The 21,264-nt window shown below is 42.5% G+C and overlaps 1 protein-coding gene across 1 annotated transcript in view; it reads right to left on the minus strand.

Moving 5' to 3' along the window:
* Window positions 1-5,464: 5,464 nt before the first annotated feature.
* The window catches only part of SLC6A5 (solute carrier family 6 member 5), a 32,600-nt gene continuing 16,800 nt past the window's right edge, over window positions 5,465-21,264 (minus strand). Inside the window, exons 7-15 of the mRNA XM_053449386.1 lie at window positions 19,520-19,654; window positions 18,172-18,275; window positions 17,565-17,689; window positions 17,304-17,416; window positions 16,844-16,975; window positions 16,134-16,233; window positions 10,581-10,681; window positions 7,826-7,993; window positions 5,465-6,824 (exon numbers count right to left, since the gene is read on the minus strand). Of these exons, the coding sequence (XP_053305361.1) occupies window positions 6,669-6,824; window positions 7,826-7,993; window positions 10,581-10,681; window positions 16,134-16,233; window positions 16,844-16,975; window positions 17,304-17,416; window positions 17,565-17,689; window positions 18,172-18,275; window positions 19,520-19,654 (1,134 nt within the window). The 3' untranslated portion in view covers window positions 5,465-6,668. The remainder of the gene's footprint in view (window positions 6,825-7,825; window positions 7,994-10,580; window positions 10,682-16,133; window positions 16,234-16,843; window positions 16,976-17,303; window positions 17,417-17,564; window positions 17,690-18,171; window positions 18,276-19,519; window positions 19,655-21,264) is intronic.

Below are 21,264 nucleotides of genomic sequence, written 5' to 3' on the forward strand. Positions count from 1 at the left end.
AGAGTGGGAGAGGCTGGCTGCAGGTGAGTGGCGCAAAAATCCCTCTCTAAAAGGCTGAATACGCAGTAATTGTACCCAGAATTAAAGATAATATAACTGAAAACATCCCTAGGGTCAGTGCGGGGCCCCAAACGGGTGACATGATCAACAATTGAGGGCCCAAAGCCCCTGCGTAAAGAGAAGCAGGGAACACTCCTCCAGTCACCAGCCAGCAGAATCTGTAGCCCACCTGCAAGGTTATCAGTAACCCACCCAAAAACACCCAGCGCTGGCAATGGCAGGGTGGCCCTGGCCCTTAACTCATGAAGCAGTAGATCGAGTACCAGACGGTGTTGGCTAGTGGCCCACCAGTCACTTGCCTGGGGTACGAAATGGCCAGTCCGAGCCTGAATATTCCACTAACCCTGTAAATCCTTTCAGACCTATGCCAACAGATTAAAGGCTGGGGAGGACATACTCACTACTGGCATGGAACCTGGTGTTAAGTAACATTTTGGACTCCCTACACCCATTTTATTTGCCTCTGAACCCCAAGCAAATAGTTTTCCCACCCCGTAGTGTTACTCCTGCCGGCAGCCTCCCAAGCATCACACACACACTGCAAAGGCGCCCCCTGCTGTCCGCTGGCCAATTCCCTGCAGGAAATCCTTCCAGTAAAGAGTTGGAAGGCTGTTTAAAAGGCAAAAGGTCGCCCCATCCCTACAGACCCCTCCATGCCACAAGAAGTCAGACGGGTGATACACGTGTAAGGAAAACACAAGTTCATTGGGATTCTTTTATTATAACAGGACTGCCGAGGCCTCCAATGTTGCGTGGATAGATGGGGCAGGAAATGTAGGGCTTTACCCTGACACTGTGAGCAAGACAAAGATTTTATCCACAGTTCTGTCCATTTGCTGCAGGCTCGGGATACTTGTTCTGTCCACGATGCACAATATATATCCTGAGTATATAGCAGGTATATTATATTTGCTCCAAATTATATAGAATTAAAGGGATGCGAAGGGAGGAATGTGAAAAGACAGAAAAACTGAGAGATTGTTAGTTTTTTACATTAAATGAGATTAAGGTCAGAAATTATTTTTGATTTTAATTTCACTTTTTGTCATGAAATGACCCCCATATTGTGACAGCTCCATTATTAACACGGTGCAGACTGAATGCACAGCTGCCAAGTGTCTCCTCAGAAACGTTTGCTGGGTATGAGTGTATGGCCAATTTCTGTGCTACCCCCAGCCACACCACCTATCGGGTGGAGGGTTGGATTACCAGTCCAAATCCTCCAGGTGAGACTGGCTGTTGTGGAAGGCAGACATTCATGGAAGGCAGACCCCTCATAGGTAATGTCATATAGAATTTGCGTATATGTCTAATACTGTGCCAGCCCTCCTTAAGTCTACTCCCCATGGTGGAGCTCAGGGAACAATATCTGAATGTCGCTGGTCAGTGCATGTCAAGGTGGAAGTCAGAGATACAAAGTAACAATAATGCCAGCTGAGCAGACCACTCATCATTTCAAGTGGTCTAGATAGATCCAGTTTATCAGTGGAAACCTAAAAACATAAAGGGGAAATTGTGTGAAAAAAAAGTCTAAAATATTTACTTAAATATTGGCCTGAATATTTCTGTTTAGTTCCTATAAACCTCATAGAGTGTCATGCTCTGTGACCATCCGGCCTGGGAGACGGGTACATGAAGTCACTTATTAGCCCCTAAATGTTGATTTATGTTTACGCCCCCCATTCAGTGCCATTTTCTACCTGAAAAAAACTATGAAAAATGAAGCCAATCAGAATCGGGGGGTAAGAAATCAAATACATGAAACGGAACTAAAATATTTTAACATAAAAGAACCTTTTTACTGGAGCTGCTGCTGGGTTATGGAACAGAAGCTTTTTGGGCTCTCTGCTGTTCTTTCCCATATACGTCGGTGCTCTTTAATGTCACAGGAGACTCGGCCGTCTATCCCGTAAAAGCGTTGCGTAAAAAGCTGGCACCTCCTCGGACTCGTATCATCTCAGGATCTTTCTGACAGGATGCCCTTTGCTAAAGTGACAGGAACACAAGTAGAAGGGATTCTGTCATCACAACCCCTCATGATGCTGAGTGGATATGAATCTACCTGAAGCACTTAGTGGAGTGAGTCTGCCCAGTGACCCCCAATTCTGGACCCACAAACCTGTGCCTGAATTACTTTCAGAGAGTGGGAACTGAGTACTCAGGGCTGCTAGTGCTCAAAGTGCCCAAAAGTATCCAGTGGATAGGAACATTCCAGATTCCCAGCCTAGTGCTGGGGAGATCACAGCAGTCCAAAGCCTGCACAGACCCAACCATGGCCGAGGTACACGCATTCTCTTTACTTAGTTATTTGCACTAAAGTAAAGAGAATAAGATTTTATTTCCTTTAAGTAAAATTCCTGTAGTGTGTAAAATGTTCCTATAACCAAGTGAACATTTATAAAAGATTTTCTACCTGAGAGGTGCGCGGCCAATTCACAGAGTGGTTTGTTTGTGGCCGTCTGCCCCAATCAACCTGCAAACCATTAATCTCACTATTAGTCTTCTGTTCGCAGAGGTATTAGCCATACATTAACGTCAGAGACACTGACTGGTAATCCCACGACTGCTGGAACTTACCTGTCCCCAAACTAATAGCCCCGCGGAATGTGCTCTAAACTTTAATAATAGTAGACCGAGCACCATTTAACACATTATTATTATGATTATTATTAATACACAGGAAATGGATTTTAGAAAGCACTAATGGAGCCGATGACAGTCAGGTTCTCTTCAATGTAAGAGGCAGCCTCCATTTCCATCCTCGCCCGGTGGGTCATTCACTAAAGTTCCCCCGTCTTCTGCCCGATTTGCAGAGGACCTCGAATTCACATTATCACAAAGCAAAAAAAAAAAAATCGAAAAGAGACAAAATAAGACACCTCGGGACGTGATGATTTCAACACTGACATTTATTTCACAGTTTGGGACACTTGAACATTATAGAATAAACTCTAATTTATAACATAAGAATATAATAAGCAATATATATATAATACAATAAATTGCATTTGTACACATAAATACAAAATCTGAGGTAGGGCCTCAAGGATAATAATCTTTTAAAGTTACGTTATAATTATATATGTGTACTATATAGGTTTATACTATATGAATAGAATTATATATATGTATATATGTGCGTATAGGTAATGTGTGTTATATATATATATGTATATATATATATATATATATATATACTCTTTTCCATATATTTTTTCAAGTACAGCTAATGATAAAAATATACAGACGTGATACTCGGGCCTTCGCTTTATTAATATGCGGAAGGAACCCCGGTGTCTGCCTAATAATTTGATATAATGCAAGTTATTAGGAATTAACCTACACAGAGAAATTCCTCAATAAAAGGTGCCAAAAAGACAAAGTATCTTTTAGATAAGACACAAAAACACACAACACAATGCTGTCCACAAAACTGTATTAACGGTGAAGCACATTAATAAGGCAAATGGTTTACCTGACAATGTATCTCATTCTATGAAACATTAATGTTATGAAGCCAAAGGTCAGGCAGCCGCTCGTCACCCGACGCTCACGGAGGAGACGTTTCCTGTCCCTGCCTTCGCTGCGCGTCACAGACGCCAACTCCGAGAGCTCCTCCAGCAGAAACGAGACGGGAGCAGGAAATGTCTCATCCCAATTCATCTGTGACCTTATGGTTTTGTGAATTAACCCCATACCACCTGCAATTAGCAATGTGCTGCCTGATCAGGGTGTGAATAATATTGGGAACTCTCATGTTTTGAAGCCTACAGCCTGAAATCATGTATCTAGCATACAGTCGGTGAATGTACAAAGACCATTTAACAACATTAATTCTTAGGGATTGAGGAATTCTGCATAGTCTAGAACTAAACATGTCCAGTCTAACAACCTGTCATGCAACCTTTAATATGTGGCCTTCCAAATGCGGCAGGCAGGGTCAATAATATGCAAATGACTAGAAGGGGGCATATTACATTCACACTGACACCCATGAAGAAGCAAGACACAAATTTCCACAGCAAACACACAAAACACGCGGGCTCTGATCCTACACATGGATCAACATACAACTAATCAGCAGAGCAATCTGATGAGGCCGATCCCTGACCCCATGGCCCATTACACCACGTCGCCACCAGAAAAAGGCACAGCCAATAACTTGGTGGGGGAGGTGGTGGCACAAAGGGCTTGCTGACAAGACAATTACTAATTGGCCATCAACATTTTGGATAAATAGACCAATTACTGTGAGACTTATAGCAAGGAATCGGGCAACAGACCCTCCCACCGTGAACCGTAATATAATTATCGGACACGTTTCTGATCAGGAAGTCTCAGAAATATCAGAAAACCCTTTAATAATTACAGCATTAAGTTTAGCCACAGCCAAAAGGGGTGGAGACATGCAAATGAGAGCATTGCCCGTATTTAAAGCATCTATTTTCATGCAGTGTTATTTTGACTAACAGAGGGACTACAGACCTAGCGACATATGCACAAAAATGACAATCTCTGTTCCAACTGACTTCAGCCACTGAACCCTTTAATAAAGAGGAAGCACCAGACCCCAGGGACCTCTACTCTATGGTCCTCCGACCCAGGTTGAGATATACAAAGAAGACATTCCGTAAGCAGAGGAGGAAGACAGGAAGCCAAACATTATTCACCTTGGTTCAAAGCGTGTTTCCTGCAGAGGACTTGATTTCAACTACTGATTCCATGCTTTCACTGATTTGAATTTCCCTACCCAGTGAAGCCAATGAGAGTGTTGACCAGCATGCTTGTAAATTTTGCATGGTGATCCTTACCAAGGGATGGGCCAGTTGTGGCCCCTGGTGAAGGAACCACTTCTTTCTGTCCTTGGGTCTAATTTACTGAATATGTGGCTTATACTAGTCGCTTGGCAGCTTAAAGCATCATAAAGGCAAAGGCGACACTGCTTGCCTGTGAAAGTAGAGCCGTCTCTTGGTTAAACCTGAGATGTTCTATCATCGGTGCCCATGACAGTTAGCTCTGTGAGGCCTCACTATCTTCAGCAAGAAAACAGCTCTTATTGTGTTTACGGGAGGAAGCCTAAACGTTCTTTTCTTCCCTAAAAATCTTCCCTGCCCTCTCTGCTGTGAAATCCCAACATTCACATTATTTCCTACTGGGAGAAAGACTATTTCACAGACTTTGCAAAGATGCAGTGAAGCAAAACAGAGGAAACAAGTACATTTTCAGAATTAAGAGTTCCATGTGAGTTACATGCATGTAACAAACCAAGATGGCCATCCAGAGTATATTACAGAATCAGCTCATAAGATTACCTGTGCTTGTCATTCAAGCTGATGGCTTCTCTTATTCTTATACATGCTGTTTAATAGGACAGGTGCCCACTGGTGCCATGTTATCTTATTTTAAAGGTGTCAGCCTCTGACATTATCAAGAAGAATGAATTGCCTCAAGCTGAGAAAGCAGAATGGAATTTGTGGACAATTCTCTATGTACAGAGATCTTACATCTACATGAACCGCTTCCGACGTCACCCTGGTGGTCTAAAGCTTGCCCTCTTGGCATAAAAATAAGACGTCATTTGACCTTTACACCAGCAGCAAATTCCTAACCAGTATTCTTGGAGAAGTCAGGAAACACAGCCATTACATTTATGCCATGACTTCCAGTGACATGGACCATTCAACAACCTGCACATCTCGGACAATATACAAATATGGCTTGACATAAGAGAGGATATGCCTTTAAACATTGATATACTATATATATAATATATAGAGTTCTAGTGTTTGCCCACTAAATACATTTAGAAGTTATAGAAAGACATTTAAACAGGGAAAGGGTTTGGTTACTAAACAGCACAGCAAAAACTGTCTCTATTATTGGCTACACGACACAACGAAGATAGAAAATTAGGCACAAATTATACAATGGCTTTTGGTGATGTTCATGAGATCAATGAAGAAACAAATACTTGGCTTAAGTGCAACGGAAATTAAATTTTTCTCTATGTCAGACTCTAGAAATGCAGCAGAGGCGCAATGCCCGCAAGACTCTACATGGAAGACGAAGGATTATAGCGCGCGCTCGATAAAAATCCAGTCGGAGGCTCTGGCAATGCATAGTTTGGCCTACTGACTTTAGATTTTTATAATATATACTTAGTATGGCTGTTACAGTTAGTATTTTACATCCCCATTTAATCAATGAAAACTAAGAGTCCATAACAGTGTGGTGCGACCCATTCAATCAGTTTCAGATGCCCAGCATGGTCTGGAAAATGGGATCTGCTGATGAAAACCATTTCTTATCAGGAAGAGGATCAACATTTTCCCTTCATGACTGTAAATTAACCGGTTCTGCATCTAGACAAGCAAACTCAGAAGCATTGGCAGTATTGCAAACAATGAAGGGTATTGGGTACAGTTATTATTGTGCTATATAATGGAAGGAGACAAGACCGCGCAGAAGAAGCCAGTGCGTGGGGTGGTCAGTTTGGGTCTTGGCTTAAACATGCAACATGAAATCCTATTATGTTTTAATCTAAAGCCACCACCAGCACTGTTTCACGGAAGAAGACAGATGATGTTTGATTTATGTGACACAAGATACTAGCACTGGGTCCCCAACTCGAAATCCTTAGGCGGTAGTTTGAGGCCCAGTGAGGAGGTACCGAGGGGATCCATCATGTTCTTGTAACGTTCTCCGCGATGCTTGGCCAGGAAAGGTCCCCAGTCTGGCTGAGGGGAGCAGACCAGCTTGAGTCTCTGAAACAGGACAGCAGCACACAAATTCAGTACAATTCACCAAAAAACATATTTCCTTGTATGTAACAAACACACATACTTGAAAGTGAGCTCATTGGGGCAAAAATCAAATACTCTTCTTCTTTTTAACTATATTTTATCAAAAAGTAGGGTTTAGCTCAGAGGAGGAACCAGCAGCATTTTAATCCTTGGGACACATACATTGTGCACGTTGTGTCATTCCCCTCAATAATAGTGACAAGTATGAAGATATGTACAATGTACACTGCCTCTTACTACCAGGATCCGGCAATAATAACATTGCTCCTGCAGATTCAGGTCTTTTCACTGATGGTTCCATCCAAAGGATGTCTCTCGGTTCCTCTGCAGTCTGTGGGGTCTATCAAAGTAATTGGATTTCTGTTTATGATAACTCCCAAAAGAGTATCCGCAGCCCCACAGAAATAAAAGCTATTATTGTGAAGGAAAACGCATTATAATTATCTGACGGTGGTTAATTTCTTTCACCTTCACCAGGAGGAGTATATGAACGCATCAGGCTGATTGCGGTAAAATGACTTAATTCTGATCCATCTCCTATTACTGAAAATGTAATTTGATGGGACAAAATCTGCATAAAATTGGAAGAAAACAAACTCCTGGTATCATAAAAAGAACAATTATTGGTTTATTAGCTATTAAAATAAATTGAGCGCCTTTTTTTCTATTTTAATCTCAGTTAAATTGCGAATCTCCACCCTTGACATCCCAAGTGCATAATGTGGGGCAAACACAGTGGATCACGGAGCTTGGTTCGGGTGCGAGTGGTGCTGCCCTGGGTTCCAGAACAGAGCCCATTACAACCTTTTTATATCCCAGCTGTTCCAGCGCATTTTAAAACCTAAACAATAATGACTTTCAAATGCTAGAAATGAGCCATTTCAGACTGAGATTGCAATTATGGACAAACGGCTTTTAATACAGTACAGGAGGACCATCAATGGCCAGACACTGAGACTCACCTCGATAAAACTGCCCGGCGCCAAAAACATTTTTATCACAAACATGATCGGAATCCAAATAACTGAACAAGCCAGCATGAGCCAGCCCAAGACCATGGACCATGCGGGGTAGTTATATGTCCCGTACGTCATAGGCTCCCACTGGAAGAAGCTGAAGCAGAGGATGAACTGGAGAAACGAGACAAAACAAACAGTGGCACCATGTAAGGTTTGGATACATTATGATGCTGACGGAATAAGTTTTTTTTACCACCGAGCACGGTGTGATAACCTCATTAAAGATCAACTCAAATAACCAGATCTCTTTGCGCTTAATATCAGTTTGTGTCCCAAAGCGTCGGGTGCCTTAACATCTGCCAACGTCTGGAATATTTGACATTGAGCTCAGTCAAGAGATGACCCGGAGGCCGCTGGCATGTATCGAGTTTTCTGTGGAACCTTCACTGCACCAACAGCCCTGCTGGAGCCAATGAGTTATTTTATACGACGAGGTCTAACATTGAGTCCTTCTTGTTAAGCCAGCACCTTTCAGCTAAATGCGGCTCTGCATACGGCCATGAGACCGCTCAATACTGCGCCATCCGCAGCTAATGTTGATAAATGTAAAATAATGCACTGAAGATGTACAAATCTCAAGGAAGAATAACGCATGGAGGCCCTGTGCTGTCAGTGACAATGAAAGAGAGGGGCTCGGGGGAATAATTATTACGGAGGACTCAATGGTAAAATGGCAATGGGGTGGAAAAAAGCAAGCTGGGTGTATACTGAGAGGGATTATGCGCAAGAAGAGAGAGATGGTTCAGGCCTCACCTAGAGTATTTGGGACAGTTCTGGAAACCTCCATTTTCAGAGGTATATTGACATTCTGGAGAGAGCTTTAGATGAAATTAAGGTGGTGGATAAATGGAACAGCTTCCAGGAGAAGTCAATACAGTAAGGGAATTAAAGACGAGACCAAGAACTAATTAAGCTTTTCGTCTTTACAGCGGTAAAAAGGGGCAACTAGACTGGCTGAATGGGGCTGATCTACCGGCAGATTCTATGTTTATCTGACATTTATCGTACGCCCCATGCTTTACTCCAACTGCACTTGTTCTGAGAAGTGGCTTCTGCTTTTGTTTGTCATTCAAACGATAAATGATAGATAAGTCCTGGGACCGGCTTCTCATTATTTATATAAGGCCTGTCACCGCGGCAGAGCGCAGGTTCCCAGCCGTCATCTCCCAGACGCCTGCATTTCTGGAAGCATTTCCTCCAGGGCAGATCTAAATAATACATCCTAATAAATATGCGTCACCGCTACAGCCTCGTCCCATTTACACAAACGTGGAGATTTCATAACATGATGTTACTGTATGTATCAGCAAACATGCCACCGCAATCTGAAATATTCTACCGGCCCCTCGGAGACGCCTCGGAAAGCCACTGTTATGCAGGAGGAGGCGCACACACAAGCATAACCGGAGGGCTGAAGTGGCTCCAAGCCACTGGGCTCCAAATCTATTTTGGGCCCCCCCTGATTCCTGCATTTTTGCCCTATTAACCAATATATATTTGCATTTGTAAACTGATGTTATTTAGCGCATGCAGTATTATAGGGATCTTCGTATAAACTGCCTCTTACTGAGTAACTCCTGAGGTGTTTGATTAGTAATATGCCCTGGAAACGTGATATATGAGCAGAGCCGGCCATAGATGTTCTTACTCCTCTGGCGCCCCCCCAATCCCAAAAAAAAGAAAGGAAAAAAATCTTGTCACTATCTATCCCCTCTCCCCCTTTATCACCATCTACCACCTCTGCCCCTTCTCACTATCAACCACCACTGCCCCCCCGCCCCTTCTCACTGCCCCCCCCCCCGCCCCTTCTCATTATCCTTACTTACCTTGTTGAGTCCTGCGGTGGGAGCGGGAGGCGTCCGTCTTCCCGTTCTGCCACGGTGCGCGCTTCACAGCAGAGCGTGAAACGCCGGCACCGCGACGGAGTCACGGAGAGTGAGGGGCGCCAAGCGAATGCTGAAAACTTCATAAGCGACCGCGCGGCGCCCCTGCCCGGGATTTAAATTAAAACATGGGTTTTTTTTTTTGTTTGTTCTAACTTTATTTAACATCCTCCATATTTAATAAAGTTAAAAGAAAAAGTTTATTTAAATGGAGGATGTTAAATAAAGTTAAAAAAAAAAACTAAACAAAAAAACTGTTTTAATTTAAGTCCCGGGCAGGTGCCCCTGTTGTCATGCGCCCTGTGAGGCCACACAGGTTGCACACCCCTAAGGCCGGCCCTGTATATGAGCCACTATCACATTGTGTGGTCTATGCTGCCTCCTGCTGTCAGCAAGTAAAAACTGCACCAGCATTTCCGTTATTAAATACAGTTGTAGAATTCCAATGAATCTGCACAAAATGCAGTTTTAAAACATAACCTCAGAAGGAGTGAACCTTTTATATAAAGAGCGCACCTGGCGGGGAAAGTGGTGCAATCACCACAGTACAAGATCCCGCTGATGGCTTCACTTTTACTTCTTTGCGCCAAAAGTTCTCGTGTGCTGTATATACATGATGCCTAAAATGTCTGACAGTATGATTCTGGAGCACAGTTATCGCCATAGCAACCTTCTGTGGGTTTAGGGCGTCTTGGTTGCAGGAAGCTGCCCTCTCTCATCACACCGTGTTTGTGTTTAGCGCATCTCACTTGCAGGAAGCTGCGTTTTTATTATTTCAAGAATGAGAGAATCCTAGAAAGTAATAAATATCTTACGGTCAGAATTGTCGGCGTTACAAAAGCCCAACAGATCTTCCAGAACCAATTTGGCTGAAATCCAATCATCATTTCGATGTCTTCACAGAATCTCTGAAGCCCTGAAATCATCAAAAAGACAAAGGGCATATAGAAATTAACTCTGTGAATGCCATGCATTACTGTATTTCATACTGGCTGGATGAACGCTGCACAGCACATACAGACAAAAGAGATAAAATGTCACTGATTCCAGGGATTCATTAAAACCTAAAAGAAACACCCTGCACACTGTACAGCACTGTGGTATGTGAGGGTGCTACATAAATCACTACTAATAATACATTGTACAGCGCTGCAGTATATGATGGTGCTTTATAAATCAATAATAACACATTGTACAGCGCTGCAGTATATGATGGTGCTTTATAAATCAATAATAACACATTGTACAGCGCTGCAGTATATGATGGTGCTTTATAAATCAATAATAACACATTGTACAGCGCTGCAGTATATGATGGTGCTTTATAAATCAATAATAACACATTGTACAGCGCTGCAGTATATGATGGTGCTTTATAAATCACTACTAATAACACATTGTACAGCGCTGCAGTATATGATGGTGCTTTATAAATCAATAATAAACACATTGTACAGCGCTGCAGTATATGATGGTGCTTTATAAATCACTACTAATAACACATTGTACAGCGCTGCAGTATATGATGGTGCTTTATAAATCAATAATAACACATTGTACAGCGCTGCAGTATATGATGGTGCTTTATAAATCAATAATAAACACATTGTACAGCGCTGCAGTATATGATGGTGCTTTATAAATAAATAATACATTGTACAGCGCTGCAGTATATGATGGTGCTTTATAAATCAATAATAAACACATTGTACAGCGCTGCAGTATATGATGGTGCTTTATAAATCAATAATAAACACATTGTACAGCGCTGCAGAGTATGATGGTGCTTTATAAATCAATAATAAACACATTGTACAGCGCTGCAGTATATGATGGCGATATATAAATCAATAATAACACATTGTACAGCGCTGCAGTATATGATGGTGCTTTATAAATCAATAATAACACATTGTACAGCGCTGCAGAGTATGATGGCGATCTATAAATCGGTAACTGTCCTTTTACTGAATGAGCATAAGATACTGGCAGTTGGTGCCATCGGGTGGTGACGTCCTAGAATGTGACTGTTTGCAGTGAGGGCTTTTGAGGACTTTCTTTTGCTTTTATTTTATTACTTAGTTCATTTTGTCGGATCAGACAGGATACGGAGTATTAAGCGACATTAATAATTACTTAGTAGACCAAACACCCTTCAAATATTTAAAAGGGAATCCCATGAAAAAGAAACCATTTCCAGCGCTGTATACAGTAAAACACCCCCATCACTGTATATAGTAATATACCCCCCCACACTGTATACAGTAATAACCCCCCTAACACTGTATACAGTAATATAACCCCCAGCGCTGTATACAGCAATATAACCCCCCAGCGCTGTATACAGTAATATAACCCCCAGCACTGTATACAGTAATATAACCCCCAGCGCTGTATACAGTAATAACCCCCCTAACACTGTATACAGTAATATAACCCCCAGCGCTGTATACAGTAATATAACCCCCCCAGCGCTGTATACAGCAATATAACCCCCCAGCACTGTATACAGTAATATAACCCCCAGCACTGTATACAGTAATATAACCCCCAGCGCTGTATACAGTAAAACACCCCCATCACTGTATATAGTAATATACCCCCCCACACTGTATACAGTAATAACCCCCCTAACACTGTATACAGTAATATAACCCCCAGCGCTGCATACAGTAATATAACCCCCCCAGTGCTGTATACAGTAATATAACCCCCAGCACTGTATACAGTAATATAACCCCCAGTGCTGTATACAGTAAAACACCCCCATCACTGTATACAGTAATATAACCCCCTCACACTGTATACAGTAATAACCCCCCTAACACGGTATACAGTAATATAACCCCCAGCGCTGTATACAGTAATATAACCCCCCAGTGCTGTATACAGTAATATAACCCCCCCAGCGCTGTATACAGTAATATAACCCCCAGCGCTGTATACAGTAATATAACCCCCCCAGTGCTTTACACAGTAATAACCCCCAGCACTGTATACAGTAATATAACCCCCAGCGCTGTATACAGTAATATAACACCCCAGCGCTGTATACAGTAATATAACCCCCAGTGCTTTACACAGTAATATATAACCCCCCAGCGCTGTATACAGTAATATAACCCCCCCAGCGCTGTATACAGTAATATAACCCCCCCAGCGCTGTATACAGTAATAACCCCCTGTGATCCTGCACCCACACAGGGTATTTGCAGATATTTACAGAATTACATAGAACACAAATTCCCTATAAACCAAAGCCTAGCTCGTCTGAGCGCTTACTAACATAGAAATCCCTCACTACTCAGGGTCTAAACTAAACGTAAGCTCACCAACCTTTTTGATGGTCTCTTTTGCACATAACAAAACTCTCTATTTTTCCTCTGTCCAACAGGGCAGGCTTTATTGCAGTCAGTGCAGCGAGTTACTTGCAGCTGACCGGTGCATTGGAGTCAGCTTAACCTCCTGGCCTGGATCCTGTGTCAGTGCGGATGCATGGAGACTGCGGGGTGGAGCACCAGCCTGCCCCATATGTCATAAAAAACCCTGGAAAATCGAGGGGGAATGTATACCCCTTCCACAACAACACCCCGCACCTTGTTACACCCCCTAGCACTGTATACAGTATTAACCCCCTAACGCTGTATACAGTAACATACTCCAGCGCTGTATACAGTAACATACTCCACCGCTGTATACAGTAATAACCCCCAGCACTGTATACAGTAATAACCCCCAGCTCTGTATACAGTAATAACCCCCAGCACTGTATACAGTAATAACCCCAGCACTGTATACAGTAATAACCCCCAGCACTGTATACAGTAATAACCCCAGCACTGTCAGGAGACAGGGCGTTTGTCTAATAGATTGGGCTCAGATAACAGAGTGAGAACAAATGGCTAATATTCTTCCTGAAAACATTTTGCTTTGTGAAAACCCCAACTGGCCAAAATCTGATTCTGGTAATAAAACAATTTGGTGGGCATTCCCTTAATTCTCATCTTTTCACCTCATTGTGTATCAGGTCCCTTTAGATTGTAAGCGTTACCAGGGCCTGTCTCTGGTTGTTAAAATATGATATTGTCTGTATACAGTAATATAACCCCAGTGCTGTACACAGTAATAAAAGAAATGCTTTTGACTTGATAAAGGGAGGACTCCCGAAAGCTCGTCTATTATTTTAAATACTGTTAGTCCAATAAAAAAGGTATTACAAGATTCTGCAACATTCTGTTTTTTTGCGTTCTTATACACTGGACTAATACGGCTACCCCAAACTACAGTATATACATACATAAAATATATAATGTATACCATTGTGCAGGACATAAGAGGTAAATAAATAAAAGATAAATAACAAAAGTTGGAATTTTGAAAAGTACAAAACTTTTTTTTTTGTGAAAAAGGCAGAGACGCCCTGACTCAAAGCAGCCATCACCGGAATGCAGACATTTTACTCTGCCGCTGCCGCCTAGTGGACATTCATGTGCAATTCATGCTAGTCACACGGCTCACAGACTGCCCTCTGCTGGACATTTGTATGAATCATCATACAGAAAGCACAAGGGATGCATCAGCGCACCTCATCCCTACATATGCACCAAAATCGAATCAGAGGAGATCTGATAAATAAAAACATCTGTCTTTATTCAGACATGAATAAAAGCATTATAACATGAGGAGAGTAGTTCATGTAACTTATCCGTTGGATTTTTGCCATTTGTATGAATCATCCCTCACTAAAAAGCAGCCACCAGTTCATCAACTTAAAGGGGGCTTACAAAATTATACACCCCACAGAGCAGTATGAATCAACCGCAGCCCTGCATTATGCTTTTTTTTTCCATATTCTTCTGCGTGTTAAATGCAAGACATTATTTACAACGAATCCCTTACACATTAGTATACTACTGCATTGCAGGACTTTCTGTTTAACCTGATAAAAGCTTGCACTGATACTAATAGTAAGCTGATGCTGCTATATGTACCTCCTTTTTATTGTGGCCCCTGCTGGCCCTGAAGCCATTAGGAGGGGTTAGATTTGATACAGCTCCATGTAATAACCCACAGGAGTCGCCTTGGATCATGTAGCTGTAGTGGGCTGTTCACTCCATGTCCTCTGAGCAGAACATTGGTGTGTCCCTGTTAGGCAGGGGTAATGGGCATTAATGGGGCAGGTAGTGATAGTCCTGAAGCTGTTCAAGGGTGTGATGGAGAATTCATTCCTAAATTATGTGACTGGATGTACCTATCTGCCAGTGCCTGCCCAGTGCCCTGCTGCTGCTACCCTCTGATGGGAGGGATCAATTCGTAAAAATTGACTAATGTTTAGGGAAATTCAGTCCCACAAGATTCTGCTGCTGTAAGTGAAAGGTGACGGGGACCTCCCAGTTTTAAAATATTGCTCTAAATTTTGTAAGTAGTACATAAGGTTGAAGACCTACGTCCATCAAGTTGTCCAAAAATGAACTTGTGAACAATTATGCCAAATCAATTTTACTTGCCATGCGCAAGTCTAATGCTCAGCATTGTCATACAACACAACCTGCAAGCTGCCGAGTTTCCCAGACATTGTCTTCATGCATGTCTATTTGTTTCTACCAACATGTGTTTGACGATGTTTTAATTCTCCTTTTGGGAGCGGTAAACTGGAAATGATATTGTCTTTAACACAAGCTCTGCTCATAAAGCTAAAATATTCTCAGTTTTAGATGCTGTCAGTATAATCTCTGCTGGGGGATTCTCAAACAGTAGTGTTACTGTACTAATGCTGTATATAGAGAGATATCGGATCCTGTTCAGGACAGTTGTTATCCCGCAGGAGTCGAAGTGCTGGATAAATTGGTTCACGTTAAGTCTCCAGTTTGGGCTTTTTGTTTGCTTGGATATTTGATCTGTGTTTCTTTCACGCAGCATTTACTTTGGAACAGTACTCATTCACATCACATGAGGTTAATGGGACCGGGACCCACGGCTCACTGCTTCACACACTGGTCTGTACAGTTATCCGTGGCACATAAATCCACTGGCATTGTAATATCTGAAATGTCTTTTGTGCCACGTAAAACCACTGCCATCTTAATGACTGACATGTAGCACACATGCCACGTTAAACTACCTGCATCGTAATGTGTTTGGTACCACCTAAAGCCACTGACATCATAATATCTGACACGTGCCTTTCAGGTCTAGCTACAGTAAGTCATTAGTGTACTTTCCCTCTGATATGTGATATCTTTACATTTAATGGGTTTTATCCACTAATCGATAGGTGCTCGCTCACCTAGAAATAATAAAATGACTTTTGTTAGCTTATGTACTCCCAGTATTTTCTGGGGACTGTATTTAGGGAGCACCCTACTTACCGTAGATATAGGACACCCCTACCAATTCAAAAATTGCGATGATGACCAAGGAGTATGAGGCTGCGTATGTGTCAACTAACTGCAGCATGTAAATCCCACCCTGGCAGAGACAAGAAAAAAAAAATCAAGAAAAGCCAGTTAATCAGGAATTATAAGAAAACTGTATGTTTGGGAAATGGAAACCTACAGTTTTTGGAGAGTTCGGCTAAACTGGACCCCATTAAAAAGCACAAATGCATTCAACGCCTTTACCTCATCACCCCACGGATCCAGCAGATAACAAGAGGCCACTTATTACAGTCCAAGGAGCTGCTGTTCCATCTTAAACTCAGGACAATCTTCATGGTCAGGGCTGTAAAGCTCTGGAATCCACTGCCCATGGAGGTGGTGACCGCAGGCACTGATAGCTTTTAGTTATTGACTGGATTCTTCTTTATCAGTACAAATTCTAATCAGATCCCACTGATCCAGGAGTTTCTCTTTGTACCCCTGGGGTCATTACGGGCAATTAATATCCTTTTCTAGCACATTTTACATAAACTGTGCCTTAATCTGGGTAAGAGGAATCTTGGAAACGTTCCGCTCGTAACAATGTAACACTATTTGAAAATCTCCACAATGTTACCAATAGACAGCATGACAATCTAATAATCCTACTCACATTTACTGCCAATTAGCAGCATGCGCTACTCCGTATCACTCGTACTGACCTGGGTAATCATTGGGAAACCCATAATAAAGAAGGCGATGCAGCAGATTAAGGTGAACAGCGGTTTGTGCGTGCGCAGGTACTTCGGATATTCATCTGATACAGATGTCACTATCGTTTCAATCGTGGCAAACTAGGGGTCAAAAACAAGGAATAACATGCTATGATATATTAACACAACGCTACATCACGACAAGATCACGCCTGCGAGTACATTTGGCCCCCTGCATTACAGAGCAGTGCAGAGCATAATCATTTTATTAAGGAAGGTGGTTTAGTTTAGTCATCATTATGTATAATTAGAGGAAGGCCAGAGTGAGAGGGGGTATTCGATACAAAAGAGGAGTAAATATAATAAGAGGACAGTTCAGGGGATAAAGACAGGAAAGGTATGAAATGAGCTTTGGATTAAAGAGAAAACATTTTCAGTATAAAAAGATTTTAGAAATCCATATACTCACCATTGTGTCTAAACCAAGAGTCAGAAGCATCAAGAAAAATATAATGGCCCAAAACGGGGAGAGGGGGAGACGGGTCAGAGCTTCAGGGTACACGACAAACGCGATTCCAGGACCTAAAAGACAGCAAATCAAATATCACTGGACACATCTCAATGGCGCCATGACAACAAGCACAGTTACAAAGATTCAAAGAGGCACAATAACAGGACCAGCGGGACACAATGTGTCCAAATCCCACGCTGCGCCATGTGCCATTATCACCTTGATCTGCCACCTTGTCGATGTCGACCTTAAGTTCGTTGGCCATGAATCCGATGACAGAGAAGATGACGAATCCAGCGAAGATACTGGTGGCGCTGTTAGTACATGTGACGATCAGCGTATCTCTGGAGAAACAAGAGGGATTTGCATGATATTTGTAAGTGTATTTCATACATGCATCCTCCAGGAGAAAGATGAATCCAATTATACATCACATGACGTGATGAAGGAACCCGTTTGTGTTTCTGGTCATTGCTAGCACCGTTTCCTAATGATAAAACTGAAGCTTTGCTTTTGTACAAACATCTTAAATCAGCACAAGAACCCCGATGAGGGGCTGTGCCTAGGTCGGTGGTATCTAGTTCCTTGGCCCCTCTGAGGTCTTCTGGTCTTCTCCTGCCTTTCACTCTCCCCTCTGGAAACCCAAGGGGTACACTACTCTTCTGGTAGAGTCTTTGAGATGGATCCGGTGGCTACAACCTCAGGCTGTCGCAGCCTAGAACCTCAGATAGGTTTGAGTCTTTACAGCAGGGACAACAGGCAGACCAGATGGGCCGAATGGGGCTGATCTGCCGGCAGGTTCTGTGTTTCTATGACAGTTTCTCACCTGTAGAGGTTATTGTGGAACTTGTTGTAAGATGAAAGAGTAATTAGTCCTCCCCAGGCCGCAGACAGAGAAAAGAAAATCTGCGTAGCTGCATCTTTCCAAACCTAAAACAGATCGATAGATAATGATGCAACTAATGAATTCTAGAACGTGATTCCGCAGTCAGGGGGGGGGTTCTATTTTTTACACTTGTAAGAGACAACTTTACTGACAGGAATATAACACTTTCTTTGGAACTTTGTTTTGGATTGAAGATAATGGGCTAAATAAAAATAATATATTTAAGAACAGGGGCCATTGAAAATGGGAACAACGAGAAATGGAGATTAAATTACACTTATTTATATAGCGCCAGCAGAGTCTGTAGCGCTGTTACAATCAGTGGAATAATTTAAAGTCAAACACAATAAAAGACAAACGGATACAAAGGAAGAAGAGGACCTCGCTCCTGGGAGCTTACAATCTAGTCGGTGGACATACAGCTCTGGATTTCATATGATACTAATAGGAAAGCATTTACGTGATCATGGACCAGATACTGGTACAATAAGGTTTTAAATATACTTAGCAACATTGCTTAGTCTCAATGGGTTAAATTAAAATGTTTATATTTGTATTGAAGGGGAAATGCGTCAAATCATTCTAACCTTCCTGCGGTGCTGCCTGAGGGTGATGTGTTCTTTATAAGGTTAAATCACCGGGATAAGATTGGCCACTTAGCTTTTGTCTTCACTTTTAGTTGCAGATGTATAGCCTTCTTGAACAAAGGCAAATTCGCTAGTCGACAGGAATCTCTAGCCTGATAACGCAACCTGGAAAGGATCTGACAGCGTCAGCTGAGATCCGCTCTGAGTAACGTCCACTACTGTATACTGAAATATACTGTGCAAAAGAGTAAGGATTGTTAAAAAATAAGAGGTGATCTTATACCAACTTACCTGGTTTTATGAAAACCAGATGAAATTATGCTGCTGTGGATAACTTGGAGTCATAAATGCTAAATTACGCATTTGGTTACAAAAAAACAGCATGCTATTTACTAATCAACTGCTTAATTATGAAGCATTATGGGGGTTGAATTTGGGTAACATTAAGCATCTATTTTCCTCTTTTGCACTTCTTTCAGTCCAAAGGGTTTGTGATTCCTCTAATGGTCACATCAGCTTCAGAGACCTCAGAGGTCTCATCTTTAGATGAGGTCTCCATAGCCGCTGTCTCTACACATTTAACTCTGTGGTCACTAAAAGGTATCACAAAGTTTTTGCACTGATCTTTATTTTTGTGTTTAGGTTCAGCTCCTGATGAATCCTCCTCAGGTAGTTCCCGGGGGCTTGCGTGGTGGACCTACCATTGCATCCCCCAGCTTCTCCCAGTTTGGAGTAATAAAGTACCACATTCCAGCTCCAGCACCTGGCAAAGTAACTCCTCGGATTAGAAGGATGACCAGGACTACGTATGGGAACGTAGCAGTGAAATAAACAACCTACGTAATAAAGCAAAATTAGGTTAATTCCCTGCAAAAGACTCAAGAAATAAGAGCTGAGAACGAGAGGAAAATGGTCAACATCACGAAAACAGAGATTTAACAGATCCCTGAGAGACCAGACAGATCACGGATGGAGCTGACAGATCACCACGAGATTAATCTCATTCTCAAAAGATTCCTGAGATGTTTTAAGGATCCCAGAACTGCAGCATTGTTCGACTTCTGCTCATGTACTAATATCATGTATAACGTTATCTGATTCCACCCATGGGATGCATTTTGCTGCATGATTCTCATGCGCAGGATCCATAACACGCATAATAAGTCCTCTCTCCAAATAAATTTGTTAAATGTGAACATTGGGTTTTGTTGGCAATCTACTGAGGTCTCATTTCCAGATTGGGTTCTGTGCTGTTTTGCATTGACCCCCACATTAATAATCGCAACCATCCTAAAAACTTTGAGGGCCTGGGTGTGATGGGGCAGGGGGCTATTGGGGCTGAGAGCAACATGAAACTACAGCCACCCAGCTGAAGGGGGTATTAATTCCTAGACTGGGGAGAGAATCCTTAACTACAGGTTTCACAGGTAATGAGTCTGAATGTTCCACGTGTTACACGGAAACCGATCTCCCGCGTCCTCATCCCTGTATTTCCCAATCTGTGTTGTGTCTGTCAGTTTATTCGCTCACCAGAAACGCTACAGAAAATCTGCAATTAAACAAACATTACGACAACCACAGCGATTCACATCACTGACGTCACAATGCACAGCTTTACAGGACATACTGTGACACGGAAATGACGTGTGCGTGTGTAAGAGAGCGGTTATGTGTGACATGGGCCTCAGTGAGAGATCGGAGGAAGTTATTCATTGAGGAGATGGCTGCAGATACAAGGAGCGCTTTCAAAGATGAAGTGATACAGTTCAGCGAGGAAAGAGGTTCTAAGTAATATGTTTCTAGAACTAGTAGCTCAGCCCTTACTCTAACATGGCAAAAGTGTGTTTAGTTTGTGCTACATGTGGGGGACAGAAGTGATGTCACCAGGAGAAGGCAGTGGTGATGTCAGAGGGTTAGGGCAGTAGTGATGTCATATGATAAGGACAGTGAGGATGTTACAGACTTACTGGAGACCCTGAATTATTTATAAGTCATTGTTGAAATCTGCCCTCCCCTGGATGCTGATCAGAGGGGCAAATTCTTACTTTCAGATCCCAAGCACTTGGATTGTGATAGATGGGTGAGGATCAGGGGCGGGCTGGGCAGGGGGGCAATTGCCGCCCGAAATCTAATCTAAACGGCCGCTGATGCCGCCGGCCGGCGCTACTTTAATACTTTTTTTTAAATGTAATATGGCAAGCCGGATCGGCTATTAAATGAAAAAAAAAATAGTATTAAAGCCGGCCGGCAGCATCAGCACCCAGCAGCCGTATGCGATGGCCGCCAAGTGATGGGAGCAGCGTGAGGGGTGAAAGCTCCGCCCCCTGGCACTCACCTTTCACCCCTCACGCTGCTCCCATCACTATGCGGCCATCAGATTGTTGGAAATCGAATCTAAACGGCCGCTGGGTGCTGATGCTGCCGGCCGAAGCTACTTTAATACTTT

Source organism: Spea bombifrons, chromosome 10 (assembly GCF_027358695.1).
Source record: "Spea bombifrons isolate aSpeBom1 chromosome 10, aSpeBom1.2.pri, whole genome shotgun sequence".
Classification (NCBI taxonomy): Eukaryota; Metazoa; Chordata; class Amphibia; order Anura; family Pelobatidae; genus Spea; species Spea bombifrons.